This window comes from Carassius carassius, chromosome 12, assembly GCF_963082965.1.
Source record: "Carassius carassius chromosome 12, fCarCar2.1, whole genome shotgun sequence".
Taxonomy (NCBI): domain Eukaryota; kingdom Metazoa; phylum Chordata; class Actinopteri; order Cypriniformes; family Cyprinidae; genus Carassius; species Carassius carassius.
The window spans coordinates 12,148,634-12,162,797 of record NC_081766.1 but is presented as its reverse complement, the minus strand read 5'-3'; the positions used below and the strand labels follow the sequence as shown (position 1 = coordinate 12,162,797).

General features: G+C 36.9%; 1 protein-coding gene across 1 annotated transcript in view; it reads right to left on the bottom strand.

Moving 5' to 3' along the window:
• Positions 1–379: 379 nt before the first annotated feature.
• LOC132154804 (translation initiation factor eIF-2B subunit gamma-like) overlaps positions 380–14,164 on the bottom strand; it is a 37,362-nt gene continuing 23,577 nt past the window's right edge. The window contains exons 6-12 of the mRNA XM_059563473.1: positions 10,031–10,120; positions 7,759–7,892; positions 7,448–7,638; positions 7,253–7,315; positions 6,965–7,113; positions 3,366–3,469; positions 380–542 (exon numbers count right to left, since the gene is read on the bottom strand). Coding sequence (XP_059419456.1) covers positions 490–542; positions 3,366–3,469; positions 6,965–7,113; positions 7,253–7,315; positions 7,448–7,638; positions 7,759–7,892; positions 10,031–10,120 — 784 coding nt within the window. The 3' untranslated portion in view covers positions 380–489. The remainder of the gene's footprint in view (positions 543–3,365; positions 3,470–6,964; positions 7,114–7,252; positions 7,316–7,447; positions 7,639–7,758; positions 7,893–10,030; positions 10,121–14,164) is intronic.

Here is a 14,164-nt window from a genome sequence, read left to right as displayed (position 1 = left end):
TTAATGTTAATTAAATTTTCACATTTCAATATGAATCATTAATAAGCATATTATTGACTATGAATTTATTATAATTAAATTGGTTAACAACACATTGTTATTATTATTATTATTGTAATATTTATTAATGTTATGGTTAATATTAATATTAATAATAATTACACTTTTAATTTTGTATTATTGTTATTATTAATGATAACATTAATAGCAATAACAATTACTTTATTATTATTTATTTATTTTTAAAGAATGCATTAAATTGATTGAAATTGATTTTTTTCAACACGTTTAACTGGTAAAAACTCCATGGTTCCTTTTGTAGGTGACTGGCCTGCACCTACCAAAAAATGGTGAAACAAACAAAACAAAAATCCAGCAGTCTTGAGATAAATATATCTATTTTATTTGGACATAAAAAAATGGATCCTGTGCAGGGGTTCTGCACATGGAAGCAGGTTGATCTGGTGGTTGTCTTCTCCACCAGGGGTTCTAGATCTCCATGAGTTGGTCTGATCCAACGATGACCTCATTGGTTCCTTCAGCTGTGAGGGGAGAGAACAAGATTCTCAGAAAGAGATATCTGTCGTGCCTCAAAGAAGATGAGCTGTGTGTTCTGTTAAGATCCAACACTCAAGGTTCCGTTCAAACGAGGCACTTCAGTATTAAAATGATTGTTTCAATAAATCAAAAGACAGGATAATACACCTGTTTTTTTTTTTTGTTTTTTTTTACTGGAGTTTACCTTTGTGGGCCATTCCATCACATACTGACAAACAAACAGTTTACAAATCTGTCAGACTTATACACACTAACTTAGGAAGGATGATATCCACTTGCCGAATGTGACCATTCCAAACTAAACGTTTGAGAGCAAGATTAATGATCCATATAAAGACATATTTTAGTGTGACGGAATCCACACAAAAGACTGTTTTTGTGTTCTGAGTTTGGGGAAAGACAAATAGAGCGTGCTATGTCAGAAATAGAGAAAGACGAACACAGAGAGAAGGTTGGAACAAGGGAATCTAAACAGTCTGAGGAAAGCTACATGTCATCAGCCTCTGTAACACCTGCAAATCTATTGCACCTTACAACACGGTGCAGAGCGGCAGGCCGGGTGGTCCTGGACGTACAACCCAGTCTCCAGGGCCTGGGATGCTTTTAGCAGCCATAACCCAACACGCTCAATCCCCTAAGGACGATGATGCTGGGAACACAGAATCTTACAGAGAAAGCGTTCAGCTAGAGTTTATGAGAAGTCTATCTCTCCTTTGTGGCTAACACACGCGAACAGCCAGTAGCAGTAAACAGGCTGGGAATAGACAGAGTGAGAGTGAATAGACAGAGTGAGAAAGACATTCAGACAGAGGAGAAAGAGTGTGTGTGTGAAGTTGACTGTATTAGACCACCATAGTGGAACAGCTATAAAGTCTACTAAGATTCGTCTAATCACTCAGCAGCTGTTTAAAAAGGTTACAATTGTACTAGAGTCCAATGTGGGGATAACATATAAACTACAAGTGAACACAAATCTTGGCATGCACTGATTATGGCTGATACCATTTATTTCCCCATATATTGTTATGCAATTGCTGATGGATATATCAACACTGATTTGTCTAATACTTTACATTAATAGTGTCCAATTTTTACTCTAGATTATATTCATTGTGTCCAAGTTTTACTCGAGTTTTATTAATTAGGCCAAAATTACAGAGACGAATCCAGCTATACTGTCCAGCTGACAATATACACTTTATATATAAAAGCTGAAAAATTGTAATTCATGTCTTCAAATTGATTTGTCACAAAAATGTAAGAACTGGTTATTTTAAAGGGGGGGGGGGGGTGATTCTTTTCTATTTCCAATGTATAATAATAGGAAATATTACTCTTTTCATCATATCTTTGGTCAAAAAAAAAAGCCTTGGTGAGTATAAGCAATCTCTTTAAAAACTATTTAAAACACACTGACTAAAATACAAGTACATAAAATAGCTAAAAGTATCCATATTATTAACAAGTTAAGATTTTGATAAATGTTTTTCCCCAGTTCCCCATTGTTTCCCCATTTTTCTATTTTCTCTTGATCTAAAAGTCGTCCATGACAGATATGTCTCGACTGTTTTTAATAAGATTCATCCACCTAGCACTTTTGTAACCCATCATAAAATAGCACAGTTTGAATTGTGGGTAAAGCACTGTTACTGTCCACTACCAAATTGGTCTAATCAGCCTGATATTGTCCATCATTGATACATTGTGACCATAAAAGTATCTAATAGAGAATCATAGTATACACAAATAAGTCTCTAATATCAAGATTATTTCCAAACATAACCCTGTAACTATCACTAGCACATATTTGAATCTACGATAACATTTAAGCTGCACTCATAACTAAGTAAGGAAATAACCAGCTACATCACCACCAGAGGGAATCTTTTAATTTTGTAGCTCAACCTCAAAAGAAAATCTGCCTTTTTATTTCAGGAGGGTAGACACATCAAAACCAAGCAGCGACTCTTTAATGAACTTAATTTCTCTCTTTGACTTAATGTTAAATTCGTGCATCTGTGTACAAAGCAGCGAGTTTCAACCTCAGGGCTACTGAAGGGGATTTATTGCAGTTATTATAAGCAATGCTTTTTAAATAACAGGTTACATTAACCTCTGCTCTGGGTTTATCGGGGATAACTTTGAATCGTGGTTTCTCGCTGCGCTTAAATCACTGAAGCCAGAGGGTGGGTGTGTGTCGGGGGAAGTACAGGGGGTCTAGCTTGTAATTTGGGATTTCTGGAAGCACTTCAGTAAGCCTAAGCATTTTTAGAGGTTATGGCCAACTAATCGAGTCCAGCTCAAGAGTGATGATGGAGAGGTGGGGGGTGGAGATGTAGAAAAGTTGTGGGGTGGGAGGGGGTGTCAGTTGAGGCAGCAATACCCTGTTGTTCAGTCAATTAGACTGTGCAGCCTCTGGACATCTTAGGGCCACCTTAAGGCACTGTCATTTATGGAGAGGTTAGAGACCAGGCGCGGACCACCCGGAATACAAGAGCCTGAAGCCACACACACGCAAATAGATGCATACAAACCTCGCATTGATCTAAGACTGCGAGGATTAAGCATATTAAAAAATAAAGCTCAATTGTACACACAAGCTTAGGTTTTAATACGCTATTAAAACAGATTAAAATGAACATACACACACACAAGAACACACAAATGAAAAGGCTGACAAGGGCGTGAGAGTGCACACATAAACACAAACACAAAAGGCTGGATTACAGCGGAACTGCTGAAGTTTAGAGTGTGTGTTTTTGTGTGTGTAGTGTAATGTGCAGAGCTTTGGACTGCAGAGTTCTCACCCTCTGGTTCTATGCGCTGGCCGCTCCCCACCAGACAGTACTTGATGTCGGCTCCACGTCCAATCACTGCATTGTTGCAGATCACACTACCTTGAATGTTACACCTGGGGGAAAAGAAGAGTGTCAGATGAGTGTTGTTTTAATGTGCATACAACAAACACGTACACTACCACCAAAAGTTTGGGGTCGGTAAGAATAATAAAAAAAAAAAAGTCACACCAACTTTGAACAAAAATACAATAAAAACTGTAATACTGTGAAATATTATTACAATTAAAAAAAAATCTATTTTAATATATTTCAAAATGTAATTGATTCCTGTGATGGGAAAGAGGATGGGAAAGATACATTATCCTTCAGAAATCATTCTAATATGCTGATTTAGTGCTCAAGAAAAGTTCTGAAAACATTTGTGATGCTTAATATTTTTGCGGAAACAATTGTTTCAGGATTCTTTGATGGATATAAAATTCAAAGAACAGCATTTATTTTAAACTGAAATTATTTGTAACAAATGTATTTATTGTCACTTTTGATCAATTTAATGCATTCTTGCTGAATAACAGTATTAATTTCTTTTAAAAAAAACTAAACAAAAATTGTACTGCCCCATATTTTTGAATGGTAGTGTAAATTATGACAGAAATAACACTTGTTATGTACAAACTAGTGACTAGTTGGGCCAGTATTTGAAACTCATTTGAAATATTTGTTGACACCTAAGTCCATTTAGCAAGTAGTGTTGGCAACAAAAGTCTTGGCTCTACCATGGCTCATTCAGTTCAGTTTTTTTTTTTTTTTTAGATTTTCAAAAATATTTTTAGTGAATTTTGAAATATTGTGTTAACATTTTGGCTATAATAAACCATTCAGAGATTGTTTGGATACTGCAAGGCTCATATCGTTTGACCACTAGTCCTAAGCAAACCATTTTTATAGCTCTGTTCATTCAACTTGATCTCTAGCACTCTACTTGACTATTAATAACCCATTTTACTTCCATATTTTGTCATATTTCTTTGTGAAACAGAATGTTCAACCAGAAACATACCTATAATGTTTTGCTAAAACAATGCTCAGATAGCTAATTGCGCAAAATGGTTTGAAGTCAAAACTAGTTATAGAGACTACACTGCACTGCAATCTAGCCATTTTGAACTCAAGAACACATCTTGTAAATACCTGGCTCTAATGAAAAAATACAGGAAGTAAATAAGTAAAGAATCTCTGACAGTGTGTAGTTTAAGTCTGGAATCTTTGAGCATAATGAAAGACTGATATTTGTGTATGCGAGTTGTAGTGAAGTGCTCGGGAGCCTGGCTTTGAACTATGTGCACTTGGACACACACAGACGCACACACATCCCCGAGCTGCTGTCTGTTTACACCATACAAAGAATAATATTTTCCTGGGATCGCTTTGGCACCATAAAACTTTATTTGCACAGTTTTATGTTTACTTGGTTTGCCTGGGCCAACTCTTAACTTTTTCTGAACTTTCTTGCGGTGAAGCATTTTTACCACGAGTGTTCGGCTTTCATGTCTTTTTGCTAATTGCACAGCTGAGGGTCTTGTCCTTTCCTCACTCGACCCTTTACACCCCCCTCCCCATCACCACCATGCCAATCTGAAACCTGATACCTCAATGTTTTCCCCAGGCTTGTTTTATTTTCCTTTGGGCGACATTAGCATATATATTAAAAACAACATTGCCTTCTGATGTACAGAAGCGCTTTAGTGCTGATTTTCGGCGATTTAGTGTCCGGATGTCATTGGACCTACAGGTCGTGCCATTTCACACTTTCTCCACCCATATAGCAATGCAAAATTTAAATCCATAACTTTTTATTAAACACACTCTAAGATTTTCAGCTCATGGAACAGGGACAGTGGACAGGGCGTCCCGTCTTCAAGATCAAGCAGCGTCGGACAGCACGGCCCGTGTTGTAGCTGACGGAGACAGGTTTCTATTTGGCAGCTACACAGGGCTCTCTATTCAGGTGCACGGGTGTGTACAAGAGCAAGAGCGAGTGAGTAAGTTTTTTAAGAAAGAGAGAGAGCGGGTGAGACTGATGGGGTAGATGGGAGATTACAAGGATTGGACTTTTAAACAGAGAGACCACCAAAGATGCAGTTGCTGAAATACCACTAATTACTGACACTATGCTCCTCCTCGCTATGACCCCCCCTTATCCTCCACCCCCACAAGCCACCATCATGCACCCCCCCACCCTTCCCATCAACCCCGAACCTCCCGAGGTTCGTAAACTACCACTCCTACATGCAAACAAAGGGCCGAAAAATGCAAGTGGCGCTTTTAAATGCCAGGGATTTCCTAATCCCTTCTTACATTATGTTTTGAAAGAGTTGCTGTTCCTTTCTTTCCTTCCCCTATCCTTTCTATCACTCCGCTCTCCACGTACAGGCTAATTCGTACACAAGGGTCGACACGTTGTCTCCAAGCTTGTTATTTTGAAGGTGGTAAAAAAAAAATGGTTTAAACCAAAGCTTTTCCCTCCTGTCTCCAGCTAAAAGGTGCTTTTTTTCTGTACCACCCGGAGATGATTTAGGACCGTTTGTGTTCAGTGACAATCGAGATTTGCCAGATCGAGATTTGCGAGACGCTTGTTTCTTAGGGAATCATTACATCTACATTCATCACTTTTCTGTTACTTTGTTGTATTGGGGGCCTGTTCAGGGTCAGCGAACACCTTTAGGGGTCTGACAACGCATGTTTCTGCTTTTGCTCAACACAGCAAAAAGCAGCAGCATCCACCCCAACACCACCTGCAGACAGAAGTGGGTCAGTCTCTCTGCGCATTATGTCTACGTCAAGCCCACTTTTAACCTCTCAGACAAAATCTGAACTTTTGTTTCTACATGCTGAACATCTGATCCAGACCACTAAATACTCTAGAGACAACCAAACTGTCTGTCATCCTAGACTATGGACAGTACATGAAATTGCAAAATCTTTGTTCACTATGTACACTACCACTTAAGAGTTTGAAATTTATATTTGTATTCAGCAAGAATCCTTTAAAAAAAATTATATTTCAAATAAATGTAAAAATATTTCAAAGATGCCTTTAATCAAATAATTCTTAAAAAAAGTAGCTTTTTCCAGTCATTTCTTATAACTGGATATTTTGCTTTTTTTTTTTTTAAATCATAGCAAATGCACTCACAAACAAATTTCTTTCTGACAGATGATAAAAATATGAGCATATTATATTCAACACTGAAATTGTCATGCCTTTTTTTCAGACTTCATTAAAATCATCATTTTAAAATTCCCCATTATTTCCAGGTAGCCCATCACCATTGGAAAGCTGCTAAAAGAACTGGTTAAAAAAAAAAGGCAGTATACACTGAAAAATGTTCCAAAAAGTCTCGCAATGCATTTGGGTCTATTTGATCAATTGCAGCAACATAATTTAAATTAATCTATTTAGTTAAATGCTGCTTTTTATTAGTATGTTTTCAAATATTACATTTCACAATCCAAAGAATGCAGATAATGTTACTTCGGTCAAACATCCTGTATGGGTTTGGTTTACAAATAAATTACCTATAAAAAGGCTAAAAAAGATGACTTACCCTTCTTCAATAGTGACTCCGTTCATGATGATGGAGTTGGTAATCTTCACCTTCTCCTTGATTATAGTTGAAGTGCCAACATTCGAGCGCTTGATGGATGTCCTGTCTGATATATGACACAATTGCCCGATAATGCTGTCACTTCCAACCTAATTAAAATAGACAGCATTACTTTATTTGAGGAGTAACGTATTTCAATATGAGAGTGTGCTCCTTAATACATTTTATGAGGTGTGCATTTTTAATCATACAAAGATGTCATATTTGTGACATATTTTTGGGACTTACCAAGGAGCGTTCTGAGACCACAGCAGCTGGATGGATCGGAGGATCCTCAAACAGCTTTGGAACCTAAGGGATAAAGGAAACATCCCACAATACAATGCAAGCGCTAAAGCTGAACCAGTGTCATAAAGAATTGTCTTAACTGCGGACAGTTAAGAAAAACGTGCCATTAAAACAGTTCTTTCAGTTTGTTCTCACCACACGATTGGCCTCTATGTAAGCCGCGAGCGTGTTCACACGGTAACACATGCCCTCCTCCATTATGTGAACATAACAGCGTAGCTTTCCACCATGGTAGGCCTCGCTCATGTCTCCACGGTGATCGTTCCAACATGACCTCTCCTGGGCAAGCTGGAGCAGCGCCTCATCTTTACTGGTGCTGAGGAGCTCTGTGAAGACATGTATGCGGTTTTTGCTAGGTCACCGTTTGTTATGTACACATAACACTCTCTTAGAAAGATGACAAATATGAATTGTGAAAATGCGATTCATTACAAGATGATGCTTACCCAGATTGTGGTGAGCCTCCTGTTGTTTTGGATTCTTCTCCGAATCCTCTGTTGCATTTTGGGAGTTTAAAGTCTTGGAAAATTGCTTACGCACCAAATACGGCACTAATTCTCCTCTAATTGAGGTGACAGACCTGTAAACAAAATCAGATGGCAGCAACACAGGTTTGTATTAAAGCAGGGCTTGTAAGATCATTTAAAACAAAAATAATGTTCTCAGCAAATAACGGTAGTGTACTATAATTCTATCAGTTTGATTATTCATTTAACTATTTTAAAGGCATTACTGTGGCAGAAGAGTAAAGCAATGAATAGACATTACACAAACAGCTTCTCCTTCAGAAATCATCCTAATACGCTGATAAAGTGCTTTTTGTGAAAACAGGGTTTCATTGTTATTTCATGAGTTTAAAAGTTCAAAAGAACTGCATTTATATTAAGATAAACTCTTTCGTAGTATTATAAATATCCGTACTGTTACTTTTAATCAATTTAATGCATCCTCAATTAACAAAAGTATTCATTTGAATCAAATTTGTGGTCTCTCGGATATAGAAGGGTTGAGTCATGATTTGAAAAAATCATGTATACTTGAGGAGCAATGAAAAACCTATATCACCTCCTTAAACTAGTCTCTCTCTCTCGCTCTCTCTTTATTTTCTTTTAGGCAAGATTAGAATTTCCATCTGAATGGAGAGAGAGAAACAACAGTTACTATGTCCATTTTCTCCTTCAGTACTCCATGGACTGCAGGCTCAAGGGCGACAGAGAGAGAGCGAGATGGAGGGAGGGATGGGGGAAAAAGAATGGGAACGAGAGAGAGAAAAGGCAGCATAAAAAAGTCAAACTACTTTGATGAGGGAAAGTGGAGAGAGAGGGAGGGCTGGGCAGGAGGAGTAGATTAGATGAAATGATAGTTATATCAGGGGAGAATGAATTAAAATGTCAAAGCGGAGAGAAGCCTCACGCTTTTCTGAAGTCTGTGAGAGGGAGAGGACCTAACGGAGGCTATACACTGCACCACTTTACAGCGGGCTGCCTGGCCTCACAATGTCAGTTACAGGAGCACAAAGGGGACTGGAGGGGCAGGGGAATGGAGGGCTATTGGAGAGGATGAATGGAGAGCTGAGGGAGGAATGGAGGGGTGGACTGTAGAGGACACAGGCCCACTCCAGGATTAGAGACACTGTGGAACGACTACTTATGTGAAAGGGGTGCTGATAAGATGCTTGCCATGAAGTGCAGGGAGCAATTTTTGTTTTTCAGTTAAGGCTTTTCTAGTAAAACAAGATTAACTTTCACATATTAACTTTTAAATTCAAGTATACTAAAGTAAGTAAATAAACAAATACATAAATTGATTCACGTTTTTTCTTTTTTTATTTATCAGGACAATGCATATCAACAACAGTGCGCCTGTAACATGCCAGAGTTAGCCAATGGCTAATTTTCATCTGTAGTCCTGTTTGCCAGTGGTACATTGGCATCCTAAGGAAAGTACATATATTCCACTCTCCTCCCTGATATAAATATGAAATATTTATTAATTAATTTGAACACCTTCGGAACACTTCTGTGAATTTCATGAACATCCTGATGGATAAAAGTCTCGCAATACAATATAAAAACATCAAATGAGCCATATTATGAAAATAAAAAGCATTGTGAATGCCATTTGATGCTGTCTCTAAGTGAGTTAGAAAAATGAAAACACAAAAGATCATTTTAATGACCTCTGTCCTTACATCAGAGTGTAAGATAATAAAACCATATTTAATTGTGCTTTTAGATGGCACATTTTATAACCTTAACTTTTTTGTTTTGTTTTTACACATTTTTGATTCAATACACAATTAGTCATTATAAATAAAACTCATAATTCCTCATTATTTGAGTGGCAAGTTAAATTGAAAAATGAATTTATTTAGCTTTATGAATTTATTTTAGCTTAATGAAAGCAGCATGAACCCAACCCTAAGTGTGTAAAACCTGATTATCTGGATGTTATCCAGCACGACTTGAGCAAATTGATTCAATGGATGCAACATCTGACCTTAAGTACAAGTTCATATGGTCAGTGTCATAAATTTGCAGACCTTATTATTCCCTCTTTTTAAGTCATAACTTTTCTTTGTTCTAAACTCTAAAACCTTCTTTTTTGGTTTATCAAAATCCCCATAATGTGTGTGTGACTTCTTTGGCACAACGTGCAACTGGCAAGAATGGACACAGACACCTGAAACTTTTCTTTCACTGGGAAATCCTGACTTACTTGTTGTGTACTAAGAAATCAACCACAGATCTCTTCAGGCAGTACAGGTGGGCATCCAGCAGGCCGGTCTTGATAAGCATTCTGGGATGTCTGGAAGAATACATATAAAAAAAGTGTTAGAGAAAGGGAGGGCAGTGAAGACAGACATCATGGAGTGCAAATAAACAATAATGACAGTAAATATGAGGAAGGAGGCTGCGGCTGCTCCAGAATAAAACACAGGGTAAATGAGGAACGTGCTTGATGGTGAAACAAATTAAATCCATAACAGCTCTGACAAAAACACTGTAAGGCACCGTGCTACCCTGGTTTCCTCATAGTTAGACTATATAGCTTGCCTTTATGTCCCATGCAGTCTTTAATTTCCCTCTCACTTCCACTCTAATTGGTCTCTTTGAGGCACTGAGAACTATAATGACCCCCAAAATAAGAATAACAAGTGAAACACAAGTGAAGTGACATAAAAGAGAAGAAATGAGGTAGTATCTCCATGTAATCTAATATATATATATACAGGGCTTGAAAACGAAAAAAAAAATTATATCGGTTCACTCCGAGCAGAATCGATATTTTAACGTTTCTGTTCTGCGTTCCTCTGATATTATTACCGTTCCGAAACCGGTTCGGGTGGAAGAAAAACCGGTTAATAACGTTATTTAAAAAAAAAAAAAAATTATTTGCCTATAATTTGCCTAATAATAATAATAATAATAATAATAATAATACAATAATAATAAAGTAAAGTGTTTTCTTTACTCAAAAAGACAAAAACAAAGATCTAACGCTTAGTCACAGCCAAAACAGCATCATCTTCTCTAGATTTTGGCCAAATGTAAGATACTTAAAAAAAAAAAAAAAATCTATCAACACTTTAAAGACATCAAACTATTTTTAAGATATTTAAAAATGTTTGCTGCATTGTAAAGAAAAAAAAAGACACTTGCATAAGATTGCGTTTTGACAGTGAAAAAAAATAAAATAAAATTAAGTCACGGCTCACATCGCATTTTATTAGCCCTATTACTTCCGAAATAATGAAGGCTAAAATGCCTGTACCTAGTCTAAACTAAAATGTTTAAAACATTATAAAAACAGTTATTAGTTTATTTCCAAAGCAAATCCTCGAAAGTTATAGGCTATAAAAACGTCAATCCAAAAACAAATTAAAGGTGAAGCTGATGCCTACCTCTCTCATTCGGCAGGAATCCAAATGTTTCCATGTTCCCGACATATCTGGATGCTAAAATGTTATTTATTATATAGCGTTTGTACTTTGTTATTATTATTTAAAATAATCTTGTCGGTTAACGGTTGGTTGTTGGTTAGGAAAAATAACAACATTAACATCCCTAGTCAGTAATGTCACAGTGCAAAGAATATAGAATAATGATTACTGTATAATAAGTAACGCTGTATTTGCGTCCGAAAGTCGGACTCCAAATTTCATTCTAAGAATTACTTTGAGGTTAATACAGCAAATTAAAATTGTTCAGCTTACGGTAAATTTGAGAAGCTCCGCTAAGCTATTTTCCCCTTACTCCACAACAAATCATTTCAATTAACAGTATTTAGAAAAGAACAGGAATTAATAATATAAGAAGCTATAGCATATTAACGACAAACCAAAACTCATTAATTTATGCCAAAACGAAACTCAAACCAACGTTGGGTCTCATTCAACACAAAATCAAATGTTTCAGTATTCGCGATGTATTTGAATGCCAAATGATTATAAGAAATAGCCTATAACAGTGTTTATTATAGTTTGTTCATTTTAATTTTAATAGTTTGTAAACATTGTGTCTGCCTTATGTCTATATCTGAATGAAATCTTTTTTTTTCTCTCAAAAAAAAGTATATATATATAAGTATATATATATATATACACATACTTTTTATTTAAAAAATTATACTTTTTTATTAAACTTATACTTTAAAGTATCGGTCAAAATTAGCTGATACAGTTTGCTGCATTCATGCACTCAGAAACCGGTGACTGTGAACGAATCAGCAGAGCTTGTACAAGCTTTTGTCATCGTTAAATCTTTCTCGGACGTTTCGAAATGTCGAAATTGGGTTGCGCATCTATCTGTGCATGATGATGTCCAATGCCATCGGCGAGCAGAGCTTCTCAGAGTTGGGAATAATCAGAAGAGATCCGCGGTCCTCAGTTGGGCAGGAAAGGTTAAGCATGCTGGCGCTTGAGTGTCGAATGCACATGCACCAACGGCGAGAAAAAATAGGCCGTTTTTGCGCTGCGTCATCAGGCCTAATTGGGTCTTAATTCGGCCCTGAAGGCGGTGCATTGCCATTGTGATTTACCTATGATGAGTTCACAGCTGAGCGGACATTTCACTCGTTGGCTTCAGCACATTTGCGTATGCCGTACTGCTGGAATTGGTGAATTGGTTGACAGCAAATTTTAAATATTAAATGGAATGATAAAATAACGTTATTAACCGGTTAATAGCCATTAAAATTTTTCGATTCTGTTCAGAACTATAAAATTTGATTTCGTTTCTGTTTCTGGTTCTGTTCCTGTCAAAATTTCGTTCCTTTCCGGTTTTCGTTCCTTGAACCGGTTCAGAGCCCTGTATATATATATATATATATATATATATATATATATATATATATATATATATATATATACACATATATTAGGGCTGTGACGGTGGCTGATTTTTACCACCGCGGTAGTCATGGACGAACAACCACTGGTGACGCGGTGTTGAAAAAAAAAAAAACAATGTGTGTGTGTGTGTGTGTGTGTGTGTGTTAGTGTGTTAATGTATAAATATATTAGTGTCAAAATTTGCTCGTTAACGAAGGCGATATTTTTTTTTTCAGTTTAACGTATTCAAAATATTTAACGTAGGGGCGGGGATGGCCACCCACTCACAACTGCTGCTTCTGTCACTTTTTCTCATGACAAGAAGTGAATTTATTCAGTCGCAGAATAACTGAACAGGAGACATTTCAGACACGTGGTCCACTTCACTTTGTGTGCGCTTCCTTTGTGCGTATCCTTTCATGTCAAACTGTGAAATAAACTATGTGCAAGCAGTGTCGTTGTCAGTTGATTCATGGAATTACCAAAAAAGGTAAACTGTGCATGCATGTAATATATTTTATATATATTATATACAGGATATATTTATATGTATGCACATGTCTATAAAATCATCCCATCATTGTCTCACTCATCTAACACATCCTATTTAACTCGTCAGTTCGTGTTTATTTGAGCACTTCTGTCAGTGAACGCCACCTCCAAAACACAAAAATAAATATCAAAGAAATAATGCAATTAAACAAGAAAGTAGCCTAAATAAGAAAGTTAAATACACCCTGTCTAACGGACGCGAGCAACGCAGCGCGACAAAATACTCATTATAATCAGTGATGCTACACTGGATGCAGCACAACACGACATGATAAATCCCCGTCCGGTCTGTGAGGTACTGACACTGAGTTCAAATGTCCTGTATAAACACTAGACAGACTAAACCGGTCGCAACGCGGTTGTGTTGCGTCCGGTTTACTTTTCCACCACCAAGCGAGATATAGGAATCGTTGCCATATTTCTTGTTACCATCTTTTATTTATCGCTGTCTCGTTTGTATTTGGCCAGTTTGGAGAAAGCCTCACCAAACCTGACCAGCCAGCGTTTGCGATCACGAGAACTTGTGCAAACGCTGATGGGTGACATGAATGCAGATGACTCCAGATCGGTGATGTGGTATTTGCTTTCCCAACAAGATCCATCGCCCAACACTAAATTAATTTGCTGAATGCATAAACTGTATTTTCCTGCGCTCAAATCTGCCAATCTAAAGGAAACACTGTGTTTGAGGTAATTAGTTAATTGCCATAGACTTAGAATTTGCAACTATTACAGTTATTACACATATATAAAACTTTGAATTTTGCTTGCGGTGACGCGGTTGTCACGGCAACCATCACAGCCCTAATATGTATGTATATATATATATATATATATATATATATATATATATATATATATATATATATAAATTATTTAACATACATTTACATCACGTCTGCCATGGCAACCCCAGCCGGATTATGTTTGCTGCCACATCCTGTGAGTAGTGAGATGTCAGGAGCACC